Source organism: Pogoniulus pusillus, chromosome Z (assembly GCF_015220805.1).
Source record: "Pogoniulus pusillus isolate bPogPus1 chromosome Z, bPogPus1.pri, whole genome shotgun sequence".
NCBI classification, from domain to species: Eukaryota; Metazoa; Chordata; class Aves; order Piciformes; family Lybiidae; genus Pogoniulus; species Pogoniulus pusillus.
Genome location: NC_087309.1, coordinates 12,904,489 through 12,931,958, shown reverse-complemented (window position 1 = coordinate 12,931,958; position 27,470 = coordinate 12,904,489). Strand labels below are relative to the sequence as shown.

Genomic DNA, 27,470 nt, shown 5'->3' with positions numbered 1-27,470 from the left:
AAAACAACCTCTTCCCTCCCAGATCATTCTTCATCTGGCACATAAAATACTCCAGAGTTGTCCCATAGCTGACTCTCAACTTGGGAACAAGACACTCCAGCCTGTATTGAAGTAGGATATCTAGCACAATACATTGCTTTTCTCTTTCTGCCCATGAAAACAGGATTATGCAGGTATCCTAACACAGGCAGAAATCCCACAGAAGCCAGCATAAAATTTGCTAAGACATCATGGAGAAAATAACTGAAAGGAAAGGAAGAGTGACCTAGGCTAATATGATGATATCAAAGTAAATGAATCTGCTTACTGGCAGTACGGCTCCTTCAAGTCAGCCTGGAAACCCGCTTCCAGTTTCACTGGGAGTCGTTCATCATCTGGTAAGACCAGCCAGCTGGTTATCTATGTTAGAGGAATTAGTTTGTGCTCCACTTCCCAGGCACTCAACATGGCAGTGTTTAGTCTGGATAGCCATCTAGTAGCTTATGGGGCCAGTCTGGAATCCATAAATGTTTGCATGTGCTTAGCATTTGCTCCAGGAGCAACAGGATTCGATTCTTACCCACATGTAAACTGATATAATGGTCATAATGAAAAGCCACACTAGTCCCTGAAACTCATACAGCAGAAAAACCTCAGAGAGAGGAGTTCTTCTCTACTGTCTTTAGCTATGTATATGTGTGTGTATACACATTTTAAAACTAATTTTCATGTCTCAAAACCTGAGTGATGCAGTTTTACCAGTGCTTCCAATGTCACAGCCCAAACAGGAGCACTTAAAGACAGAATGTGGATAGATCACAGGATCACAGGATGTTAGGGGTTGGAAGGGACCCAAGGAGGTCATCAAGTCCAACCTCACTGCCAGAGCAGAACAATCCTATCTAACACAGATTACAGAGGAACACATCCAGACAGGCCTTGAAAGGCTCCAGAGAAGAAGACCCCACAGCATCTCTAGAAAGCTTGTTCCAGTGCTCTGTGACCCTTACAGTAAAGAAGTTCCCCTTACGTTGAGGTAGAACCTCTTTTGCTGCAGCTTACTCCCATGACTCCTTGTCCTATCACAGGGACCAAGTGAGCAGAGCCTGTCCCCCTGCTCCTGGCCAGCCCTCAGAGGACTGAGGCTAGAATAAAAAGCTTTTGTGCTGCAAAAGAATCCTGTCAAAGTTAAGGCTTTTCCAGTTGCTTCCTTAAATAATGAGGGTTTGTCCTGTCCTCCTGAAAGCCTTGACTACAGCAGGACTTACCATGTACCTGCAGGGAAGGTGTTAGACAAGCACTCTGAGGACTAGAGGTTTACTATTGCCAGTTACACCAGAGAAAAGGGGGGGAAATAAAAGTAGTGCTTGATCACAGTCAGTTAAGGACTCTGATTTTCCCCATATGCTCCAGCGATGAATAGCAATGCGAGCTGCTTAGACTAAGGGTTGGGCAACACTCGGTCGGCTCCAAGGTCAAAGTGGGTGCATGCCCTGCAGACAAGGCTGATAGCTGTGATCCGTAGATAAACAAGGCTCTTTTTCCCTTTCCCTGACTTACTCCAGAGGCCTCAGCAGCTCCCCGCCCCTCTCCATAGGTTACTCAGTGTTATTTTTTTCCTCCACTGCTTCCTTCCTTCTCCACTGTTTGTGTGATTCTGAGCTTACTGGGACGTGCAGCTACTGAGGGTTGCAGATTCAGTGGCAATATGGATTACCTACTGGTTTATAATTAAGACCTTCTCTTTCTTTCCTCCACCTTTCAGTAAAAGCTGTTGCATGCGATTTATACCCTTGTTGTCATTGGGAATGTTGCCAATGCTTTCCCCTCCTGCCATTTCACTTCTTGGACAAACAAGATTTAGTTTACTTTTCCATCTTAAATCCACAGCTTTGCATTTACAACAGTACAAAAGATATTGATACAGGTGTGAGAGGAGTGAGAACAACGACTCACAGTATCACAGTATCATCAGGGTTGGAAGAGACCTCACAGATCATCAAGTCCAACCCTTTACCACAGAGCTCAAGGCTAGACCATGGCACCAAGTGCCACGTCCAATCCTGCCTTGAACAGCCCCAGGGACGGCAACTCCACCACCTCCCCAGGCAGCCCATTCCAGTGTCCAATGACTCTCTCCGTGAAGAACTTTCTCCTCACCTCAAGCCTAAATCTCCCCTGGTGCAGCTTGAGGCTGTGTCCTCTCGTTCTGGTGCTGGCCACCTGAGAGAAGAGAGCAACCTCCTCCTGGCCACAACCACCCCTCAGGTAGTTGTAGACAGCAATAAGGTCACCCCTGAGCCTCCTCTTCTCCAGGCTAAACAATCCCAGCTCCCTCAGCCTCTCCTCGTAGGGCTGTGCTCAAGGCCTCTCCCCAGCCTCGTCGCCCTTCTCTGGACACGCTCAAGTATCTCAATGTCCCTCCTAAACTGGGGGGCCCAGAACTGAACGCAGTACTCAAGGTGTGGTCTAACCAGTGCAGAGTACAGGGGCAGAATGACCTCCCTGCTCCTGCTGACCACACCATTCCTGATGCAGGCCAGGATGCCACTGGCTCTCTTGGCCACCTGGGCACACTGCTGGCTCATGTTCAGGCGGGTATCAATCAGCACCCCCAGATCCCTCTCTGTCTGGCTGCTCTCCAGCCACTCCGACCGCAGCCTGTATTTCTGCATGGGGTTGTTGTGGCCAAAGTGCAGCACCCTGCACTTGGAGCTATTGGACCCCATCCCATTGGACTCACAGAGTGCTGTCTTGCATCCTATCCCCATCTTGGGGATACGGTCTCTATTTCAGAGTGTTTCTATCCAAGGATGCTGACTCTGCACTAAAGTGAGGTGGCTGCAATGGAAACTGCCTTACACATCTCCTGAAGGCTCTTCCCCTATAACAGCACCATGCAAACTGATGTGTGTCTCTTTCTGCATTACTGTAGTTTGTAGGAACTGTCATATGAGCATAAAGTGATGAGCACTGATGGTAATTTATACTTATTTGTGGGCCTATAAACCATGACCACTCTGATTAAAGCCCTCTTCAGCTGTGTCTGCTCTGAGACCAACCAATACCTCAACTGCCTCTGTTTTGGACTTCCCAGGTGCCTTAGAGGAGCCCCCAGGATCCACCTATGGCAAACACAGGCACATCTACCTGTTTCCACTTTTAAAATGACTGGCTTCCAGTGATTGCCATTACCAGCATATCCATCAAACACTGAGTTTACCTTTTGGTTTAGGTCTGACTCTAAGGCTGTTTCACTTCATGTTAGTGTGCTCCTAAATCCTCTTTCCCCACCCCCCCCACCCCCCCCCCCCCCCCCCCATGTGTCTTGGGTTTGAGCAGACAGAACAGCTATTTCACTCCTTCCCAGAAGGCTAAAATAAAAGCACTCCACACTGGATAGGAGGCTTAAATGGAGATTTTATATATATATATATATATATATAAAATATATATTTATACAGAAATACGAAATGCACAAATTCATATTCAGCCTCACAATCTCATTAATGCAAAACTTTCCAAAGCCTTCCCCCCTCCCCAACCAGGCCTAATTCCAGGCACCATTGGTACCCCCTCACCCTCCACTGCTTCCCTGTTTTCTCCTCCCATAGTAGGCCTGAATTGTGCAGAAGAAATTAGGCTCTCCTGTGGCTGCGGCAGGATGCAAGCCCCCACCACACATTGCAAGAGAGAAGGGTCTGTGCTAGGAAACAGAGAGACAGAAAGGCCAAGTTGACTCTGTGGCCAGTTTATATGGAAGATGAAAATGCAGTATTATGGGATAGAATAACATAATTTCCAGTGCCATCCTCCTTGGTATGGACTGTCCAGCTCCCCAGGAGGAGCTCTCTATGGTCGGACAGTTATTCCTTAACCCACAACAACACATGAGTCCTTTTGCTTCTGCTGTCTTTCTTTCACAGCTCCAAAAATGCTGCCTTCTGCATTTGAGTCTTCTCCTCCAGGGAGACTTCTTCTTGTTTCATTAACAAGCATAGAATTAGAGTCACCAACTAAAACTAGACAAAGATGGCCAAAATTGTAGGACACTTGGAAGATGAGCTGCAGACTGAAAACAGTTTCCAAGGAATCATTAACGCAAAAACCATTTCACTACACTAAGTATTCACCACACTAAGTTGTGCTGAGGGAGGTCTAGGCTGGATGTTAGGAGGAAGTTCTTCCCAGAGAGAGTGACTGGCATTGGAATGGGCTGCCCAGGGAGGTGGTGGAGGCACCATCCCTGGAGGTGTTGAAGAAAAGGCTGGATGGCAGAGCCCAGAGAGTGGTGGTGAATGGTGCCACATCCAGTTGGCAGCTGTCACTAGTGGTGTTCCCCAGGGATCAGTTCTGGTCACAGTCCTGTTCAACATCTCTATTGATGATCTGGACGAGGGGATTGAGTCCAGCATCAGTAAGTTTGCAGATGACACCAAGCTAGGAGCAGGTGTGGAGCTGCTGGAAGGTAGGAGAGCCCTGCAGAGGGACCTGGCCAGGCTGGATGGGTGGGCAGAGGCCAATGGGATGAGATTGAACAAGGCCAAGTGCAGGGTTCTGCACTTTGGCCACAACAACCCCAAGCAGCATCACAGGCTGGGGACAGAGTGTCTGGAGAGCAGCCAGGAGGAAAGGGACCTGGGGGTACTGGTGGATGGTAGCTGAAGATGAGGCAGCAGTGTGCCCAGGTGGCCAAGAGAGCCAATGGCATCCTGGCCTGCATCAGGAAGAGTGTGGCCAGTAGGACAAGGGAGGTTATTCTTGCCCTGTACTCAGCACTGGTCAGGCCACACCTTGAGTGCTGTGTCCAGTTCTGGGCTCCTCAATTCAAGAGAGATGTTGAGGTGCTGGAACATGTCCAGAGAACGGCAAGAAAGCTGGTGAGGGGCCTGGAACACAAACCCTCTGAGGAGAGGCTGAGGGAGCTGGGGGTGTTTAGCCTGGAGAAGAGGAGGCTCAGGGGGGACCTCATTGCTGTCTACAACTACCTGAAGGGAGGTTGTAGCCAGGTGGGGGTTGGTCTATTCTCTCAGACAACCAGCAAGAAAACAAGGGGACACAGTCTCAAGTTGTGCCAGGGGAAGTATAGGCTGGATGTTAGGAGGAAGTTGTTGGCAGAGAGAGTGATTGGCATTGGAATGGGCTGCCCAGGGAGGTGGTGGAGTCACCGTCCCTGGAGGTGTTGAAGCAAAGCCTGGATGAGGCACTTAGTGCCATGGTCTAGTTGACTGGCTAGGGCTGGGTGCTAGGTTGGACTGGCTGATCTTGGAGGTCTCTTCCAACCTGCTTGATTCTATGATCATATGAGCTGTCAAAGCAGCCTAAGCAGTTACACAGGTGTCTGTACACTTGGGGTGCCAGTAGCCTGGTGTGGAGATGGTTGAGAAGCAGAGATCTTCAGAGCTCTGCTTTTGAGGTGTGCCACACCTTGTGTGGGGTGTGCTCCATCTCTCTCCACAGAGACAAGGCTGTAAGAAAACATAATAAACATGGATTTGGAAATAATGGAGCATGTCACCAAGGAAAAAAAAAAAGAAACCAAAATAACAAAACACACCCTAAAGATTATGCTTACAAGTACAGTTTCTCATTGGCTGTACTCAACCTTTATGTAGCTTCTACCTCTCCTTCTATTCTTTTAAACTGGGATGTGCTGTCATTATCTGAAGATTATCTGTCTCTCTGGGGGAAGGAAGCACTGAAAAAAGGATGAGCTCTTCTTTCTGTGCCACACCAAACTAGACAGCCATAGGTTTTGTTAAGTTTTCTTACTCCCTTGTTAAAAAACTTCTTTGTTTTTCTTGAGTAGGCATTTAGTACTGCTTAATTCCCTTCAGTCTCTCGGAGTCTTTCATTAAGATTATTGTTGTGTGCCTTTGGTAGCACGTTCCTAGTTTTGGGCTGTGTATCGTGCCTTATGGAGCTGTGCAGGTATCTGACAGAAACAGCAAAAGCTGTCTCTTCTTACGGCGTCCACAGATAACTTTACCCTGCAAGCACCACGTGAAATCTCACGTGAAATGACAAATGGTAATGCCTGGAACAGGGTGTTTAAATAGCTGCTTCTCTTTTCATACACCTCCTTGATTTTAAAGACATCCTCTGTGACACTGCATCACACTCCAACAGCAGAAATGGCAATGATTAACCTTAAGTGATGCTGTAGCTGCAGCATCCCTGCGGATGTACGCGCTGCTTTTGCTGACTTTGCTATCACTGCTTTCTTCCCCACCAGCCTGCCTTAATTTTTTTTTGAGAGGATCATGCCCTCCTTAACTCTGCCATCACATCCTGAAGGCCCCATGTACCTACTTCTGTCTTTCATAGGGCTGCAAAGGCATTTATGTGCCTAACTTGAATTTGAATTAATGGGAACTCATGGCTGAAACACCGATTGTCCATCTGCGTGGAGGTCAGAACAGTACAGGCCTTTGTTCCCAGCCAGTGAGCACAGAGGAACATGCATTTCTGCATGGAGAACAAATAAACTAACAACCTAACATAAAATACATTTGCAGTGAGTAAAAGCAATGGCATGCTGGTGCTGTGGCCTTGCTGGAACAGCTGTGGCTGCACGCAGTTTATCATCAGGATGATGCTGCGGTTGAAGTATAGACCATTGACAAAAAGGTCTTGCAGTTTTCCTGGGGAAATCTCCAGGGAAATCAATGGGTTTGTGCCTATTTGCACCAGTTTAGTATCAGTGTACACACCCTAGATCTTTGGCTAATTAGCTAAAATGTGATGTGTCAGATGCATTCTCAATGCATTACACTCCCTGTGCTTTGTTTTAGAAGATGGTGTTTGATTTTGGTTTTCTTTTTTCCCTCCCCTGACTCCATTCTGACTGCTCCTTTGCTACCAGATACTATTTCCTCACTCTCCCCTGAGCTCACAGAATTTACAACAGGTCAGGAAGTCACACATCCCCAGCCACTGGTGCTAGGATATTATGCTGTTATGTGCTCCAGTCCCCTTTTGGGGCCATGCTTCTGTGAAGTGCTGGTTCTGCTGTGCATCCCTAACGTGAACAAGTCACCCCTGAGCTGTCTCTGATCTCTCCAAAGTGGACCACCTTACCAGCATCCAGCTAACAAAAGCTATAATAACACAATACAGACCTAATGCAGAAAGTATTTCTGTAAAATATATAGAAGAGCATTGAAAGGAGAGAACAACCCCAGGTATCAGTATGGGCTGGGGACTGACCTGTTGGAAGGTAGCAAAGGGAGAAAGGATTTGGGGATCCCAGTTGATGGGAGGTTGACCATGACCCAGCAGTGTGCTCTTGTGGCCAGGAGGGCCAATGCCATTCTAGGGTGTATTAAAAGGGCTGCGGGTAATCGGTCGAGGTTCTTCTGCCCCTCCACTCTGCCCTGTTGAGGTGGCGTCTGGAGTACTGTGTTCAGTTCTGGGCCCCCCAAGTTCAAGAGGGACATAGAACTGCTTGAGAGAGTCCAGCACAGAGCCACAAAGATGATTAAGGGAATGGAACATTTCTCTTATAAGGAGAGACTGAGGGAGCTGGGACTCTTTAGCTTGGAAGATGCTGAGAGGTGACCTCATCAATGTTTCTGAATATGTAGAGGATGAGTGCCAGGAGGATGGAGCCAGGCAGGAGCCAGGCAGGAGCCCAATGACAGGACAAGGGGCAATGCATGGAAGTTGATGCATAGGAAGTTCCATGCAAACACACGTAGGATTTTTTTCCCCTGTGAGGGTGACAGAAGACTGGAACAGGCTGCCCAGGGGAGTTGTGGAGTCTCCCTCTTTGGAGATATTCCAAACCCGCCTGGGTGCATTCCTGCATGATCTGGTATGGGTGATCCTGCTGTGGCAGGGGGGTTGGACTGGATGATCCCTTTCAAGGTCCCTGCCAGCCCCTGAAATTCTGTGATTCTATGATTCTGTAATTCTGTGATACTAGTGAGAATTTCCTGGAAGGCAGCAGGTGGTCTCCATATTTTTCTCCTCAGAATAGATGTGATTGTAACCTAGAAAAGAGATGGTCCAAATACAGAGGCATGTGATGTATTTTATTTGGAATTGTGGTTAAAATTTTTATGAGCAGAATGGAGGTGCTATTATGTCTCAAGGAATCTTCTCAGAAAGCCACTGGGTTTTTCATAAGAAAAATAATTGTCTGTCAGAGCAATGTATCATGCAAACCATAAGGGGCTTAAATTAATAAACCCTAGATCCCTTGGGTAATGCTGTAAGGAATGCAGAAGCAATTTGCTCCCTACGGATTCAGGGGTCTCCTGTCATCTCCACATGTCCTTAATGCAGAAAGCAGTGCAACTGGCAAACTGGACAGTGGACATTGCTGCAGTATGAAACAGCCTTTCCAGCATAGTGGCCACTGCTTCTACGTGACCCTTGTGATTACCATCTGGAAAAGTGAAGAGCAGATCCATTGCACTCCCATCCTCCTTTCCCTGCTGAGCTCTCCTAGCACATCTGTCTGACAGTGGTGCTTGCTCTCCCATGGCAGTGAGGTTTACAGAGACAGTATTAACAGGCTAAGCACAACCAAGACTAAAACATCTTCAGGAGGCTACAGGAGGTTGAACATTGTATGGTTATCACACAACCCTTCAGGTGGTGTCGTGCCATACCTCCCATGAGCAAGAGCCATCTTTCCCATATGTACTCTCATGGGAAGACTGTAGAATGCTGAGGCTTTTCGTTGGCTCTGTTGGGTTGGCTTTCCTCTGAGCATACAATCACAGGTCCCACTGAGGGGTATCCTAGTTCCCCGGTTTCACAAGCTGGTTTTTTTGGTATGTAACTGAGAAGTGTGCATGTGACAGTGTTTGAAGTGTCACCAGATACATCATATGTGTTTGTGGCAGCTACTGTCTTGCAAATAGCAGCAGGAGGTCTTGTGCAATACCCATATGACAAAGGCCACTTTAGTCAAAGGCTTTAATAAGCTGGGCTCTTGCTTTGCCCTCGGCTGTTGATTTTTCTATTCATGTAGGCATGATTAGCTTTTAATGAGCCCTCCCAGGCATTCCCCTGAGATTCCACTTTGTTCAAGGATGATGATTTGGAAACGTCCTGAAAGCAGTGTGGGCACACCTGGGGGTTTTCGGAGTAACTGATTATACCCCAGGCTTTCTCATGTGTAGTGTCATAAGCAAAGACAGAGATTTATAGTCCAAGAAAATCCTGAGACAACCAGATCTCAGGATCTCCATCAGCTCCCTCCGATTCCTGTGTCACTCATATCACACAGCTTCTCATGAGATCACTGTAAACATTTCAGGTACCTAGGAGACTTTCTCGCTTGCAACAGCACCTTCCCCCTCGGGCAATGAGATCTTTGGACAGAATGAAGTTCATAAACACAAGATCCCAAATCTAGTGGGAGCTGGACCTCAGAGATGAGGTGGTCTTGAGCCTTGTCTTCATAGAATAGAGTCCATCTTTACCTCCCTTTCTGTCTAATCCGAGCAGCTGAACCCAGATGAAAACACTTTAATCCAAAGATTTTCAACTCTGCTCCATCTCCTGTGGGTTAAAAAGAGGGTGCTTGTGAAAGACTGTTCATTTCTCTTTTAAATGCCAGGAGGTATCACATTTGCAGGTGTCAGAAATACCAGGTCAATAGTTACCAGAGCAAGCTGCTTCTTGCTTTTTAAAGACAAGAAGTTGCACCTTTGTGGGCTTCTTACAATTTTCCCCAGCTGGTCACTGTTTGCTAAGGTCCCACAGTACATTCTGATGGAGAAAGGGAATTTTTAACCACACATACACTTCCTTCCCTACTACAGGTAAGTGGCACTCCCCCGAATCCTGATCATTATGAGTCATTTTATTCTATACACACCCACTGAAACTATTTTCTGACCATTTCCATTTGGCATGTACTCTCAGATGGTGGAGTAATTGGTGAGGTATGGAAATATTTCTGTATGAACCTGCAGTTGTAAAGCTGCACACTTCAGTTAAGATTACACTCAGAGAGATGGAATCACACAGGTAGAAGTCCAGAGCATCCACAGGTAGAAGTCCAGAGCATCCCCTCTGTTGTGGTTTAACTCCTGTCATAAACTAAACACCGTGGAGTTGCTTGTTCATTCCTTTGCTGTCTCAGAGGGATGGGGAGAAGAATCAGGGAAAAAACAATACACAAAAAAAGCTTGAAACTAATGAGTGCAGATAAGAACAGTTTATTAATTGAAATAAAATAAAACATTAAAATAGCAAGTGTAATGAATAGGAATACTACAAAAAGAGAGAGACATAAACCTCTTGAGTGCCATCACAAAGCACCTTCAGGATGGCCAAGGGATCAGGCCCAGCCAGCATGGGTTTAGGAAGGGCAGGTCCTGTCTCACCAACCTGATCTCCTTTTATGATCAGGTTACCTGCCTGGTGAATGTGGGGCAGGCTGTGGATGTAGTCTAACTGGACTTCAGCAAAGCCTTTGGCAGTCTGCCACAAGAAGCTCCTGGCCAAGCTGGCAGCTCATGGTTTGGACAGATTCACTCTGATATGTGTCAAGAACTGGCTGGATGGCAGAGCCCAGAGAGTGGTGGTGAATGGTGCCACATCCAGTTGGCAGCTGGCACTAGTGGTGTTCCCCAAGGATCAGTGCTGGGCCCAGTCCTGTTCAATATCTTTATTGATGATCTGGACGAGGAGATTGAGTCCAGCATCAGTAAGTTTGCAGATGCCACCAAGCTAGGAGCAGGTGTGGATCTGTTGGAAGGTAGGAGAGCCCTGCAGAGGGACCTGGACAGGCAGAGGCCAATGGGATGAGGCTGAACAAGGCCAAATGCAGGGTTCTGCCCTTTGGCCACAACAACCCCAAGCAGCATCACAGGCTGGGGACTGAGTGGTTGGAGAGCAGCCAGGAGGAAAGGGACCTGGGGGTACTGGTGGATAGTAGCTGAAGATGAGGCAGCAGTGTGCCCAGGTGGCCAAGAGAGCCAATGGCATCCTGGCCTGCATCAGGAACAGTGTGGCCAGTAGGACAAGGGAGGTTATTCTTGCCCTGTCCTCAGCACTGGTCAGGCCACACCTTGAGTGCTGTGTCCAGTTCTGGGCTCCCCAATTCAAGAGAGATGTTGAGGTGCTGGAAGGTGTCCAGAGAAGGGCAACAAAGCTGGTGAGGGGCCTGGAACACAAACCCTCTGAGGAGAGTCTGAGGGATCTGGGGGTGTTTATCCTGGAGAAGAGGAGGCTCAGGGGGGACCTCATTGCTGTCTACAAGTACCTGAAGGGAGGCTGTAGCCAGATGGGGGGTGGCCTCTTCTCCCAGGCAACCAGAAATAGAACAAGAGGACACAGTCTCAAGTTGTGCCAGGGGAAGTATGGGCTGGATGTTAGGAGGAAGTTCTTCACAGAGAGAATGATTGGCATTGGAATGGGCTGCCCAGGGAGGTGGTGGAGTCACCGTCCCTGGAGGTGTTGAAGAAAAGCCTGGCTGAGGCACTTAGTGCCATGGTCTAGTTGACTGGCTAGGGCTGGGTGCTAGGTTGGACTGGATGATCTTAGAGGTCTCTTCCAGCTTGGTTGATTCTATGATTCTATGATGCTCCATGCACAACATCTGCCACCTGACCAGTGCCAAGCAGCAATAGGGCCTGTCCCTAAATGACTTCTCCCAGTTTAAATACTTGTTGTCATGTTCTGTTTCTTCTACTAAGAAGAATGTTTGCTCTGTCACAGCCAGAATCAGTATACCTTCAAAGCTACTTTAGATTCCTACCAGCTTATTAGTCTCTTGGTGGAGCAGTGAAACAATTTTGGCTAGGCAGATCCCAGGACAGTGTTAGAGCAACTGGTGACTTTGTCATCACATGCTCCTTTAGTTTTCCTCCCACAGTTTGGTCATGCTAACAGGAACATGTAGCATTTCTTTTTCCCTTCCTCTGCAGTGTTGTAGTGTGTTTTCTGCTGCCCATTAGACAGTTTCACCTGCCACTTCCTCCACTGGGATCAAGGACACTGCCAGTACAATTCATCTTCACTTATCTGTGATATAATCCATTTTGGGACCTTTGGTCTTTTGTTATCCATGTTATGATTGTGATAGTGTTTCCTGGAATAAAGCAATTTTCAAATTGAATGTTCCTCTTACACCACATTTTTTAAACATCTCTCTGAGTACCAATGTTACAGTACAGTCCTGTATTTCTTAAGCTTCCTACTCTGATTTTCAACAGCGAGAGGATGCATGGCATCTCTCATAGCAAAAGTAGCTGAGACAATATGCTCATCTGACTCTTTGTACCCATTGCAGGTGCTCATCATGACAGACATGTTAGCAGTCCCCAGAGTGAAGCATACTCATTATCCTTCCCATAGAGAAAGAGCCCCTCCCTTGGCCAGACTAGTCAGGAAAGGGGAAACAAGTTGGGATGAGGAAAGCATAGGCTGTGGGAGGTTTGGTCATCTAAGGCTGATCCTTGGGAGTTTGTGAGGAAACACTTCAACATATGTATAAAGGCTTTTCAGGAGTTGTGAATCCCATGGTTAGTATAAGCAATGCATTTGTGCCATTTAGGGAGCTGGCAAAGAGCTTATTTCATGTGGAAGTGCTCCCTGGCCACTGCACCAGTTCTGGGCAAGGAGGAGCCCATCTTAGCTCAGTGAGCTACAGCTGCTTCTCTGCAGTGAGAGATAGCAGCCATGGTGGAGCAGGTCAAGCTTCAAACCTTGCAGTTCAGAAGTTGAGGATGCAATTACCATGCAGTAACAGAAAGCAAAGATCATCAGTGATTCTTTCAGAAGATCACAGGATCACAGGATGTTAGGGGTTGTAAGGGACCCAAGGAGATCATTCAGTTCAACCACCTGCCAGACCAGGACAATGCTATCTAACACAGATCACAGAGGAACACATCCAGACAGGCCTTGAAAGGCTCCAGAGAAGGAGACTCCACAATCTCTCTGGGGAGCCTGTTCCAGTGCTCTGTGACCCTTACAGTAAAGAAGTTTCCCCTTGTGTTGAGGCAAAACCTCTTTTGCTGCAACTTATACCCATCGCTCCTTGTCCTATCACAGGGAGCAAGTGAGCAGAGCCTGTCCCCCTGCACGCCAGCCTTCAGGTACTTATAATCATTTATCAAGTCTTCTCTCAGTCTTCTCTTCTCCAGACTAAAAAGCCCCAGGTCCCTCAGCCTCTCCTCATAAGCCATGTCCTCCTGTCCTCGTAGTACTCCACTGGACCCTCTCCAGCAGATCCCTGTCCCACTTAAACTGAGGAGCCCAAAACTGAGCACAGTATTCAAGATGAGGTCTCACCAGGGCAGAGCAGAGAGGGAGGAGAACTTCCCTTGATCTGCTGGACACACTCTGCCTAATACACCCCAGGATCCCATTGGCCTTCTTGGCCACCTGGGCACATTGCTGTGCCATGGTTAACTTGTTAGCCACCAGCACCCCCAGGGTCCCTCTCCACAGGGCTGCTCTCCAGCAGATCACCTCCCAGCCTGTACTGGTGCAGTTTGTTATTCTCCCCAGATGCAGGACTCTGCACTGGTCCTTGTTGAACTTCATCTGATTCCTCTGTGCTCATCTTTCCAGTCTGTCCAGGTCTAGATAGTTAGGTTGGCAGTAATTTTAAAATAGTATTGACACAGGAAGGGCTTCTTGCCATGACTGGCATTTAGCTTATGTCTGCACTTGTGGGATGCTCCAGAGTGTATTTCTGTCCTCTTTCTCTCCTATGCTCCAGTTACTCTCTTCAGTTACTCTGGGGTATATTAAGCTGTTCAAAGTCTTACAAGGTTGTCATGTATACTTGGGTCCTATGTGCTCTAGAGAGGGTCCTCTGCTCTCTCAGCTTTTCTGTTTGGATAGAAAGTGAATCTGGTCCAAAGGATGGGCTGAGGACATGACTTAAACATTACTGTCAGCAAGTCTTGAGTTTTTCATCTCTATTGTAGTTGAAATGCAGCACAAGCTGAAGGACTATAAGTCGTTCTCCTTGATATAGTCCTAAGATTAGGTCTTAGTAGAGTAAATTTAAATCCACCTTACTCCAAGCTGGCCCCCTGTGACTAGTGCACAGGTGGGAACGTGGGAGATTCAGAGGTGAAGCACTGTGGTTTGGTGATATCCTCCTGGCCAACAAAACAGCTCGTTTGATGGAAATATAACTAAATACCACTAAAATAAAAATTGATCTTCTTTCCACAGCTATTGGTCACAGCAGATTCACCACTGCCTTGATGCATCTGATGATGTGATCCTCTACTCAAACCCTCCTGGCTGCAGTGGGAAATCTGACATACATCATACATGTACATGCATGCACTGAAATGTAGACAATTGACATTGCTGGCTGCAGTCCTTCCTGGTGTGTTCAGAAATTTCTAGATGAGACTTCAAATAATGTGATTATTGGGAAGATGCCAATGCTATCCAGAGACCAAAGTGTAGGCAAAGACAAAAGACTCCAGAGATGAGTTCATAACATGAAGCCTCTCTTGCTCTTTTGAGTGCTTCCTGGTGAATGTGGGGCAGGCTGTGGATGTAGTCTACTTGGACTTCAGCAAAGCCTTTGACACTGTCTGCCACAAGAAGCTCCTGGCCAAGCTGGCAGCTCATGGTTTGGACAGATTCACTCTGTGCTGGATCAAGAACTGGCTGGATGTCAGAGCCCAGAGAGTGGTGGTGAATGGTGCCACATCCAGTTGGCAGCTGTCACTAGTGGTGTTCCCCAAGGATCAGTGCTGGGCACAGTCCTGTTCAATATCTTTATTGATGATTTGGACGAGGGGATTGAGTTCAGCATCAGTAAGTTTGCAAATGACACCAAGCTAGGAGCAGGTGTGGATCTGTTGGAAGGTAGGAGAGCCCTGCAGAGGGACCTGGACAGGCTGGATGGGTGGGCAGAGGCCAATGGGATGAGATTGAACAAGGCCAAGTGCAGGGTTCTGCACTTTGGCCACAACAACGCCAAGCAGCTCTACAGGCTGGGGACTGAGTGGCTGGAGAGCAGCCAGGAGGAAAGGGACCTGGGGGTACTGGTGGATCGTAGGCTGAAGATGAGGCAGCAGTGTGCCCAGGTGGCCAAGAGAGCCAATGGCATCCTGGCCTGCATCAGGAACAGTGTGGCCAGTAGGACAAGGGAGGTTATTCTTCCCCTGTTCTCAGCACTGGTCAGGCCACACCTTGAGTGCTGTGTCCAGTTCTGGGCTCCTCAATTCAAGAGAGATGTTGAGGTGCTGGAACATGTCCAGAGAAGGTCAACAAAGCTGGTGAGGGGCCTGGAGCACAAACCCTATGAGGAGAGGCTGAGGGAGCTGGGGTTGTTTAGCCTGGAGAAGAGGAGGCTCAGGGGGGACCTCATTGCTGTCTGCAACTACCTGAAGGGAGGATGTGGCCAGGTGGGGGGTGGCCTCTTCTCCCAGGCAACCAGCAACAGAACAAGCGGACACAGCCTCAAGTTGTGCCAGGGTAGGTATAGGCTGGATGTTAGGAGGAAGTTTTTGCCAGAGAGAGTGATTGGCATTGGAATGGGCTGCCCAGGGAGGTGGTGGAGGCACCGTCCCTGGAGGTGTTCAAGCAATGCCTGGATGAGGCACTTAGTGCCATGGTCTAGTTGACTGGCTAGGGCTGGGTGCTAGGTTGGACTGGCTGATCTTGGAGGTCTCTTCCAACCTGGTTGATTCTATGATTCCACATGTGCTGAGCTTCCTTACACGAGCAGGTTGACTGAAATCCATGAGGAAAGTATTGCTGAGGGGAAAAGTCATTGTCAATATATGTGAGGCAGATTGCAATGCCAAGAATAATCATTAACAAAACATCCTTCCCTATCTCAGGTGGCGTAGCTTGGAAAAGTCGCCCTGGAGTCATCATATAGAGGCACAGCCTCTTGTTCTTCCTTCAGAAATGGCTTACAGTACTACAGAGTCCTCTTCCCTGGCACTCTATGCTTCAACCTTCATGACTTCTGCAGTAGTCAGGGTCCTACATAGCTTTTATCTTGACAATACTTCAGAAAACATCACCTCCTAGAAAACACTATTTGACAAAGGCTTGATTCTCATGTTATCACACTTAATCAGCTGATTAATGCATTCAGGTGTTTGTGAGTAGGTTTGAAATTAATTTTAACAGCCTCCACATAAATCCAATGTGAAAACACAGATGGTGAAGGGGAAAAGCAGAGATAAATACATATAGAAGTATTTTTATGTTAAACTTTCTCTTGTTATTTGCTATAAATTAGTGTGATCTTGACAGTCATTACTAGCAATATAAGACAGAGAAAGAATATGGTAATCCCAGAATAATTGCAATTCACAGTTGCAGGGTAAGGAGTAGGTGGATTAAAGTTGTAGCTGGCTCAGTTGTAGTCTTAGTGGGGAAAATCTCAGGGAGCTGGCATATAGGAGGGCAATGCATTATGAAGGTTCCTACAGTTATGGGGGGAAAAAATAAATGCTTTATTTGTTAAAGATGGGAAAATGAGTGGGAAGTTTGGGAGGCTTATGTGAGTGTTGAGGGATTCTGGTGGGCAGGATCCCCTGGACAGCTATAAGGCCAGGGGGAGGTCATGCTTTCAGGGATGAGTAAGCCCTGATGTTTCAGTGCTGAAGTGATCCTCCAACTGGCTGGAGGAAGCTCTGTGGTTGAGTTAAGCAATTGTGCTCTATGAGGTTTTTCTCTGCAGACGTTTTGCTATTTACAACTGTTGGACAGTGGGTGAGGTGGAGCCTTGGGATCATCTTGTACGACAGTGGGTTTAAAGAGTTTTGGCAGAGTCCAGCATTGCAGATGCAGAGAGAGGGTCTGCTGCTGTGCAATGGATCCCTTTATCACGTTCATCCTTTTTTAAAGCAATTTGATATGTTGGACTCTCCTACTCGCTTGGCTTCCTTTTAAAAGCTTCCGTGTTGGCAGGAGGTAGGTAAAAGCAAGCAGCAGTTGCCTCTGGAATTAATTGGGGTGCCCCCAGCCCAGGTGCTCTGCTTTCCTGCTTTACTCTTTCACCGCTTGCTGTGCTGAAGCATTTTATTTTTAAGGGAGCTACTACACTTTCCCTATCTACAGGAAACAGAATTAAAAAAAAAAAAAAGTTTTTAAAAAAACCCCAAAAAAACAAAATAAAGGCAGAATTTGGCAAGGAGCCAAGCCCAGTGACTGAAGCAAGAAGTAGGGAACTTGGAGTAAGTTTAGTTACCAGGATATTGCATGACAGCGCAGTTCCACGGTGGATTTTAAGGGGCTCGGAGGGAAGCACACGAAGCCCATTTCACAGCGCGAAGAAGCTTTGGCTCCTTAGATGAATGTCCTGGCGCTGCGACTGCGAGCGAAGCTGTTGGTCTTGGGAGGGGATAAGGCTACGTGTAAATGAGAAGAGAGGAGTGTACCGGAGTGCTATGGAGGGGAGCAACTTTGTTGCTGTGACTTTTACGAGCCTTCAAGGGTAAGATGCTTTCCTTCCGCTCGTTTGTTTTCTCTTTTAGTTTTTTTTTGGGGGGGGGCCGCTGAAAACTTGCAAAACTTAATCAAAGTGCTTGGGGTCGAGGTTTTTCTTTGGGAGAGTTGATAGACTTCTGGGTGGAGCGAGCTGAGCTGCGCTCTGCATGATTTCAAGCAGCAGCCGCGGCAGCAGCCGCCCGGGGAAGCTGCTATTGTTCGCATTGTTTCGGAGGGAGCAGACTGCATTTCTGCTCAGGAACTCGCTCTGCCTCAGCTGTTGATCTGTAACTTGAGCGCCGCAACTAACTTACCTGAGGAAGCTGAATGCAAATTTTTGACTGCTGTTCTGGTGTCAGTTTAAAGAGTGTGTGTCTGTGAGGACAGATGGAGAATGTTGGATCATTACTTTAAAACGTGGCAGATAACAGACTGAGTCTGTTTCCCAGCAATTATAACTAATTGCATTGGCTCATGTGAGTATAGGGGGTAGGAGTATGTAGTTTCGTGTGTTTATGTATGTATAGCTTGAAATAGCACCTAAAAAACAGCTGTAAGGCTAGCTCATAGCATCCGGGATGTCTCTTCGGATATTTAAAAAGCTGGAGAGGTTTCAGGGACCCTTTCAAACTCTTTGCACCAAATTGGTTGGTTTAAATCAGAGCCACAGCTCCTTTTGTGAACTCTGACACCAAGAGCGAGCATTTATAGCTTCCAAAACTTATTCCAAGTTGAATCCAGGCAAATTCAATTTCAGTCCCTAAGAAGTGTTATTCTAGGATTAAAAAACACATTTCAGTTGTTCATCCTGCAGCTCACTTTCTGTGTTTCTCATCTACAAAGCAGGGACTTGTACTATGATGTTCTCTGTTTTGCTTTTGAGGTGTTCAAACACAGGATGATGTCAGAAGGGGTGGAGAAATGTAAACACTAATATATTTCAGTGCTAAAAGATTATTAATGCTAAATATTTCTTACAGCTAAAATGTTTGTGTTTGCTCTTGATAGCAGAAAGCAAATGCATTGTTGTCTTTGGAACCAAAACTGGAACAATTTGACTAAAACAGTTGATGCACCAGAATTTTAAAGGGACCCCTTTGTGAACATGCCTGTGTGCAGCACATTACAAGTTGGGCCATGCCAGGTGTGCCAGGCCTTTACATTGCTATTCCTGGTATATCAGCAAACATTGCAACAACTGTGCTGTCTTTCTCTGCAACACCTGGGAGCGAGCATGACTCTTCTGCTGTAGCTCCTGACATGTGCAACCCCCAAAGTAGGAGTGCAACTAAGGCATGGAAAAAAACAGAGTTTGAGGATTTGGCTGGTTGATGTTTTCCCAGTTGTGCCTTCAAACCCAGTTGGAAAGGGGGATGTGCTCAAAATGTAGGGACTCAGATTTGGTTCACCCTGTAACGTTTAGCAGCATTACACCACCAGTAGATAGCACAAGCAGTCTTGAACCCTGTCTGTCATGATGCCCAGTGACTGGGAGCTACTTTCTCATATACTGTGTTACTGGTTAGATACTTAGTACTTTAACCTGAAAAAAACCCAAACAAACAAATTTAAGACCTGTGGCTATTTCTGAGTTACACAAACTGAACATAGGTTTAAAAAACAAAATACAAACAGCCCTCCCCCAACCCCAACAAACAACAAAAATCAAAACTTGTAAAATTTTCTCATGTGTAAAACCTGACCTGAATTGGAAATCTGGTGAGAGGAGGCACGGTATAGAATCATAGAATGTCAGGGACTGGGGCTGGAAGGGACCTCAAAAGATCATCTGGTCCAGCCTCCCTGCCAGAGCAGGATCACCTACAGCAGATCACACTGGAATGCATCCAGACAGTTCTTGAATTAATCTCCAGAGAGGGAGACTCCACAACCACCCTGGGCAGATGGTTCGAGTGCTCTGTCACCCTCACAGGGAAAAAACACTTCCTCAGGTTCACATGGAACCTCCTATGCCTCAACTTCCACCCATTGCCCCTTGTCCCTGTCACCGGGCATCACCGAGAAGAGGCTGGCTCCATCCTCCTGGCACTTGCCATTTACATGCTCACCTCATACAAAAACATGAATGAGGTCATCCTTAGTTTTCTCCTCTCCAAGCTCTGAGCTCCCTCAGTCTCTCCTCATAAGGAAGATGTTCAACTTCCTTAATCATTTTTGTGGCTTCAATTTTCACTTGATTAAGCCTTTCTAAGGTGTATACATACCACACTATGTTTGTTAGCAAAACTGACCAGAGGAATCTTGTTCTCCTGTCTAATTTCTTCTGGACTGTGAGTGCTTGCTTCCAGCATTATAGCTGTCCCATCAGATCATAGAATCAGCCAGGTTGGAAGAGACCTCCAAGATCAGCCAGTCCAACCTAGCACCCAGCCCTAGCCAGTCAACTAGACCATGGCACCAAGTGCCTCAGCCAGGCTTTTCTTGAACACCTCCAGCAACAATGACTCCACCACCTCCCTGGGCAGCCCATTCCAATGCCAATCACTCTCTGCCAACAACTTCCTCCTAACATCCAGCCTAGACCTCCCCCACCGCAACTTGAGGCTGTGTCCGCTTGTTCTGTTGCTGGTTGCCTGGGAGAAGAGACCAACCCCCACCTGGCTACAACCTCCCTTCAGGTAGTTGTAGACAGCAATGAGGTCCCCCCTGAGCCTCCTCTTCTCTAGGCTAAACAACCCCAGCTTCCTCAGCCTCTCCTCATAGGGTTTGTGTTCCAGGCCCTTCATCAGCTTTGTTGCCCTTCTTTGGACACGTTTCAGCACCTCAACATCTCTCTTGAATGGAGGAGCCCAGAACTGGACACAGATCTGCTGCAACCACTTCTTGGGCAGGAATTTTGGCCCGTACTGAACTGCACCCCATAATCTGGATTAGAATAACCCTTCCAAAAATGATTGTATTTAACATGGGTCATTTCACAGATTCTGAGAACAAGGTGATAGGAGCAGAAGAATCAAGTAGTTCACAATTTATATTTGCTATTGAATCTGATGTGTTGTGTAGCTACATCCAGAGAAATGGGACCAAGAAACTAGCCATGTTTTTCATCTGCAACATCTGCTCTCCATTCATCTGAGCTGTGCCATGTCTTTTCTTGTTTTGCTGCTTCTTCTGGAGATATTCAAGGTGAGGTTTGACAGGGCTTCGGGCAGCCTGGTATGGTTGAGGATGCCCCTGCTTATTGCAGTGGGCATTGGGCCTTTGGAGATCCCTTCCAACCCAAGCCATTCTGTAATGTTACGATTCTATGTGATGCTACAACTCACCACTGCTGTAGTGGGAAGTGTCTCCCTCCATCTTACTGCACCTTGCAGTGCTGGCCTTAGCAAGCCATGGGTTTGAATTCACCTGTAGCCCTTGCAGGCAGTGTCATACAATGGAATCTGCCACTCATGTAGCAGAAGCCTTGCAGTTGTGTTCTAAAGGCAAATCTGGCTCTTGTCTGGCTCTTAAATAAGGCTGAGTTTGGTTTGCAAGAAAGCACTCCTTCCCTATTCAAGACCCATCCAAGCAGCTTGTCGCTATGGATATTAAGGTGCTCAAAGGCCACGATCAAGCTGTCAGTAGCTGTAAAGCAGGTGGATTGTCTTCACAGAAGCATAACCCACAGCTAGACAGTTGTTAGAGCAATGCAGGTGCAAAACCAGTCTACAGTGAGAAAGGGTAATTCATTCTTAGCTTACATGTCCATCAATGAAGAACTGGGAACTTGAGTTTTAAGTGATTTTTTGATATAGACTTTGGAAACATGGGGAAGTAACACTTGTTCTGCTAAGCAGAGGAGTTAGACCTCTTTGGTTACTTCAGTACTGTGAGCTTGCTACTGAACTGCACAGAGTACCTGGAGTAAACAAAAATGGAAAACAAAACCACCCACCAAAATAATCGAGTGGAAGTTGCAATGACAAAAACTAGTCCAGAAAGGCTGACACAGCACAGGCTGTGGAAGGCAACTTGAGGAGATTGAAGCTGTTCTTCACTTTGTTTTGCCTTTTTTTTCTTCTGACTCTAGGAAGTTTTTGGTGTATTTATATGGGTTTACAATTAATTGAGGAACAGGAGGCTGTGAAAGCGTCTCACCAAAATCTGAGAAGCATTTCATGCCATGTGAAAATGAAACATGAGAGTGACCATGAGATAAATGGTTGGACAAGATGATCTTAAAGATCTCTTCCAAACAAAATGATTCTATAATTTCATGGGGTTTTTTTTTTCCAGAAAGCTCAATGGGAAATTAATATTGTATCAGTGTATATGAATGATCTGAGGTTGAAGACCCATTGTTGCAATTTTGGAACTGAAACTGAATCTCAGATACATAAAGAAAACTGAAAGTGATATTAATTTGGATTACACATGGAGTCTTGGGAGGGGAAAAAAAAATGCCCTGAGGAAGATTGTTGATAGATACTGGTATAAAGATGTTAGAACCTACAGGTAAGACTGTGAGTCCAAAATATTCAAAGGAAAAGACCTGAGACTTAAAGGCAAGCAGAGTTACAGTCAGCCAGGGGCTCTCATCTGTCTGTACTTGTGAGAGCTAACACAAATGGGAGCAACACCTGGAGCACCATCAAAAGGGACAACTGCACCATCATTTGCTTAGGTTTAGTGTCAGAAAATGATCAGTGAACTGTCAGACTGAAAACAGACGCCTGGAAGTGTGGAGGTGTACTGAAACAGGCACGGATTTGAGCAGGCAGGCACACACAGAAGATGTAGGTGAGTGGCTTGCTAGTTCAAGTATGAGGACTAGATGTATGAGTCAATACAAAGCAGCAAAGGAGGGTATTTGCAATACTATGAAAATAAAGGGTGAACCTCAGTGCAATAGGGGTGTGTCAAGCACTTAATGCCTTTGTGTGTGTCCCCATTGAATAATGACACATTCTGAAATGACATTGTGGTTTGGGCAAGCCAGGAACTGAGTCTGGCATAAAGGAATAGGTCAGCTGGGAAAGGATTCGTAACGCCTGGGCTTTAACTAAGAAAGCAGCTATGCAAAATCTATGTGATGGAAATTATAGTTGGTACAAATGGGTATGGCAGAGCTATCACATATGCCTGCCCCAAAATACAAGGCTTTATGGGAAGGGTGAGCCTGTGTTGGCCATAATGCCAACTTGAATTTGCTGCTGAGTGAAAATGTTCATGAATGCAATCCTAATCAAATTCTCTGAGAAACTGAAGGAATTTAAGATGCCACCACTGCCAAAATAGTGTATTGTTGCAGTTTCATCATACTGCAGTCACACCAGAAACCACTAATTAAAGAATTAATTAACAAAAGCCATGTGTCAGAGCTGAAGGAAGTTTAAGGCTTTTTTTTATTTGTGGGGCTCAGATCTTAACATTATTTTTTGCTTCATAATATTACTGCTAAAACGAGACTTACAACCAGCCTCTGTTCTCTACTGCCCCACAAATACAAGATTCCTTTTTCTTCCCCCCCCTCTGATGAAATTATATACCTGTTAATTGAGGTGGACATCTGGGAGAGGTTTGGTAGCCCTGAGTGGTTGTCCTAAAATGTTTGGAAAATACTGCAAAATCTAGAGTTCAGCACTATATGACACTATGACAGTTACAACCACCCAGCCCTTTGTATCCTTGCATTGTCAGTGGACAGTGATTATCAGATCTGTGGCTCTTGATGCTCTGGGAACACTGAAGTCTTTGCCTCTGGGTGTGTGAGTGGTGTACCTCTCATCACCCTACAGGGAGCTCTCAGTCCTAGTTATGAGTATGCTGTAAGACATAATAGTAATTCCAAAATGTGTAAGAAATACATTGAAAATTATAGACTGAAGTCAGTTAGGGATGCAGAGTAAGACTGGTCAGCAAGGTTGAGAAACTTCTAGGTTGTGACATTGGAGATCGTAACTTTGAGTGGTTTAGCTCCATGGACAGAGGAAATACTGGGGAGGAAAATCTGGTGAGCACAAACATTTGGATCTGCATGAGTGGATGGAAAAACGATGACACTCAAGCAAAGCAGGCACAGAGGGGTTTCTGAACACCACAGTGAGCAGCGGGGAGCACTGTGCCAGGGCTGTGCCTTGCTCAGGGTGTGCAATACTTAGCTGGCTGGCTGGCGTTTACCTACTGCTGTTTGCCTTACCTCAGGCTCGTTGAATTGTAACTGCTAAATACAGCTTTGCTTTAGCATCTGGAATAGGAGTCTGCATAGAAACGTTCAACCTATGTAACGATTGTAGAGTTTTCCTCAGACTTTAACTTCCTTTTCTGACAAGACATGAAGCCTAAGCTTGCACCAGCCATCATCCAGGGATGATGTAGCAGGTTTGCATTTGGACATGGCACAGGCTGCATTTGTTTTTGTGTATCTCCAAAATATGATGAATTTGCTACACCTGTCCCCCTAGACAGCCTTGCTCTGCTCAGACACTATATGATCAAGTGCAAGAAACTTCATTCTGTGATGAAGATAACTTGTTCTGGATAGATTAGGATCCCTTCAAATGTCTCAACGTGTCTCCCCTAGCCAGTTAAGCAACTGCTACAGCATTTATGTTGATTTGGGCTCCCAGTCAGCCAAGCATGCCAGTGCTGGCTTTTTCCATGCTCACAGATCTTTGCAGGCTGTCAGCACTAACAACACTGTTAAGTCTTTTAAATAAACTATCTGATGCTTGGAACACTGTAAGTTTCATTACCAGCAGGTCTTGGTATGATTTTGTTTAACACTCTTCTGCGTATTAGGACATATTCAGTGCCTTAAATGTGTTTCTAGTGCCTGGCTTTAGGCTTCTGGGACAGGAAGTTTGCAGCCAGTTGGGGAGAAATTTTGCTCAGAGTCGTAGAGTTTAGTCTACCCTAAACAGGCACAGTGACCAGTAGACAGACAACAGCATGAGCCAGAACATTTTGAGCACAGGAAACCAGTGTTTCCCTCTGCTTTCTTCTCCTCCCTGAGGCTAGCCTTGCTCTGTGTAGTCACACAGTTCCTGTGTACCTTAAATACAAGCCCTGCGTGTACACTTCTCCTTTTCACACAGAGCAAATGTAGTAGGAATGCTCTTCTCCACCAGCCCCTCCATTGTTCCATGTCAGGAGGTCCAAGGTAAGGCAGCCCTTAGTGATACAGCATAACTTGCGAACCGGAGATGATATTTTGTTTTACCACATGTGATGCTGCAAGTCTAGAACTCCACATTGTGATTCACCTTCTCTTCTCTTCTCCTCCCTCTTTTGCAGAAGTTCCATGGAGTTGGACTAAATTAAGTTCTGGGATGTCTCTGTTTGGGTTAAAATTTGGAAAGAAGAAATTGAAAGGTGAGTGCAGTCTGGTAGTGCCATTGTCGCGGGATCTAAATACAGCAGATGTGCAATAGCTTATGGTCACTTTCAGGATCATGTCTCAGACTTGCAGAGCAGGCAGCATATGACAAACTTTCTTTACCTTTCCTTCATTTCATGCTGCCTTGGAGGATTGCTGGAGGCTGTCTGCCAGTGAACAAATTGATATTTGCAACACAGCAGGCTGCAGAGTTTGTGCTCAGTCACAGCACGTGACTGACGTGGGGAAGTTGAGTTTTGGTGGTATTGCTACAGGGATCTGTTGGAGGAGTGAGGGGATGAGCAACACACAGTGGCCCCAAGCAGTTTTAACCTATGGTAGAAGTGAGTTAGTGTGAAGGTTGCGCACAGTCTGTTGATGATGAAATACATTGATGCCAACAAGAGGTAGGAAGAAGAACAGTGTACAGAGGCTCTCTGAGTGTTGTAGATCAAGTGAAATTAAGACTTAATTGGTATAACTATAAAGAAAGTCTTCCAGACACTAGAGAAAATCTGAGAGGGATGGGTAGCCTGTCCCAGGACATTGTAATCCTTTCCATCTTTCTCTATCTCTCTGTTTAAGGAAGTTCCCTGGCTCTCTCTCTTCTCCCTGCCTCTGGCATGTGTGCTGTTACATTATGGTTTGTGGGGGAGAGAGAGGCCTTAGAATCATAGGATCAGTCAGGGTTGGAAGGGACCACAAAGATCATCCAGTTCCAATCCCCCTGCCATGGGCAGGGACACCCTACCCTAGATCAGGCTGGCCACAGCCTCAGCCAGCCTGGCCTCAAACACCTCCAGCCATGGGGCCTCAACCACCTCCCTGGGCAACCCATTCCAGCCTTTTGCCACTCTCATGCTCAACAACTTCCTCCTTGTGTCCAGTCTGAATTTCCCCACCTCCAGCTTTGCTCCATTCCCCCTAGTCCTGTCACTCCCTGATAGTGTAAAAAGTCCCTCCCCAGCTTTTTTGTAGGCCCCCTTCAGATCCTGGAAGGCCACAAGAAGGTCACCTGGGAGCCTCCTCTTCTCCAGACTGTACAGCCCCAACTCTTTCAGTCTGTCCTCATAGCAGAGGTGCTCCAGCCCTCTGAGCATCCTCATGGCCCTTCTCTGGACACGCTCCAGCATCTCCACATCCCTCTTGTCATAGAACTGGATGCAGTACTCCAGGTGGAATCTCAGCAGAGTGGATTAGAGGGAGAGAATCACCTCCCTCATCCTGCTGGTCACACTTCTGATGTAGCTCAGGCTCTGGTTGGCTTTATGGGCTGAGAATGCACACTGCTGGCTCACACTGAACTTCTCATCTACCAGAATCCCCAAGGCCCTCTCCTCAGGGTAGCTCTCCAGCCAGTCACTGCCCAGCCTGGATTTGTGCTTGGGATTACCTCAACCCAGCTGCAGGACCTTGCACTTGGTCTTGTTGAACCTCATGAGGTTGGCTTGTGGCCACCTCTCCAGCCTGTCCAGGTCCCTCTGGATGAATTCTTTTCCCTCCAGTGCATCTGCTGCACCACACAGCTTGGTGTCATCAGCAAACTTGCTGAGGGTGAACTCAATGCCTCTGTCCATGTCACTGACAAAGATGTTTGTGGTAGGCCCATGTGGAAAACTGGGCCTAATTTCTGTATATATTCTTTTTACCTGAATACCTTCTGTACATATTTGTAAACAGTATTTCCATTGGAACTTCCAATCCAGTGTGGAACATTATTTCCTTTACTCCCTGGGAAGGGGTAAAATACTTCTTCTGTTCTTTTGCCCTGGGCAGCTCATGGCTCAAAACTAGGACACTAAAGGGACCCCAAAAGCTGCTGAGTGGAACACTGGCACTGGAGCAGTGTTCCTCCTTAATTCTCTCCTTACAAGCTCCACATGGCACCCAAATGAAGGAGTGTGGAGACAGGGAACAGCCATGCCCTGCAGCACAATCCTCACCAGACTTTGCAGCAGAGTCATAGAATGGTGTGGGCCAGAAAGGACCTCCCAATGTCATAGAATCATAGAATCAACCAGGTTGGAAGACACCTCCAAGATCAGCCAGGCCAACCTAGCACTCAGCCCTAGCCAGTCAACTAGACCATGGCACTAAGTGCCTCAGCCAGGCTTTGCTTCAACACCTCCAGCAACAATGACTCCACCACCTCCCTGGGCAGCCCATTCCAATGCCAATCACTCTCTCTGGGAAGAACTTCCTCCTAACATCCAGCCTAGACCTCCCCTGGCACAACTTGAGACTGTGTCCCCTTCTTCTGTTGCTGGTCGCCTGGGAGAAGAGACCAACCCCCACCTGGCTACAGCCTCCCTTCAGGTAGTTGTAGACAGCAATGAGGTCTGCCCTGAGCCTCCTCTTCTCCAGGCTAAACAACCCCAGCTCCCTCAGCCTCTCCTCATAGGGTTTGTGTTCCAGGCCCCTCACCAGCTTTGTTGCCCTTCTCTGGACACCTTCCAGCACCTCAACATCTCTCTTGAATTGAGGAGCCCAGAACTGGACACAGCACTCAAGGTGTGGCCTGACCAGTGCTGAGTACAGGGCAAGAATAACCTCCCTTGTCCTACTGGCCACACTGTTCCTGATGCAGGCCAGGATGCCATTGGCTCTCTTGGCCACCTTCCTGGCATGGGACAGATCATGAGCCTTAGTTAAAACAGTGTCATGTATTTGCCTTTCAACAGTCTCAGGAGAGGAGATTGTGGTTCCTTTGGGGGAAATATCTCTGCCAGCCAGAAGTTTCTTTCTCCACCTTGGCTTTAGAGGTGAAGGAGCACAGGTT

The 27,470-nt window shown here is 46.9% G+C and overlaps 1 protein-coding gene across 1 annotated transcript in view; it reads left to right on the top strand.

The window, feature by feature from the left end:
- Positions 1-17,050: 17,050 nt before the first annotated feature.
- The window catches only part of LOC135173319 (phospholipid-transporting ATPase ID-like), a 112,884-nt gene continuing 102,464 nt past the window's right edge, over positions 17,051-27,470 (top strand). The window contains exons 1-2 of the mRNA XM_064140131.1: positions 17,051-17,377; positions 24,610-24,687. Coding sequence (XP_063996201.1) covers positions 24,645-24,687 — 43 coding nt within the window. The 5' untranslated portion in view covers positions 17,051-17,377; positions 24,610-24,644. The remainder of the gene's footprint in view (positions 17,378-24,609; positions 24,688-27,470) is intronic.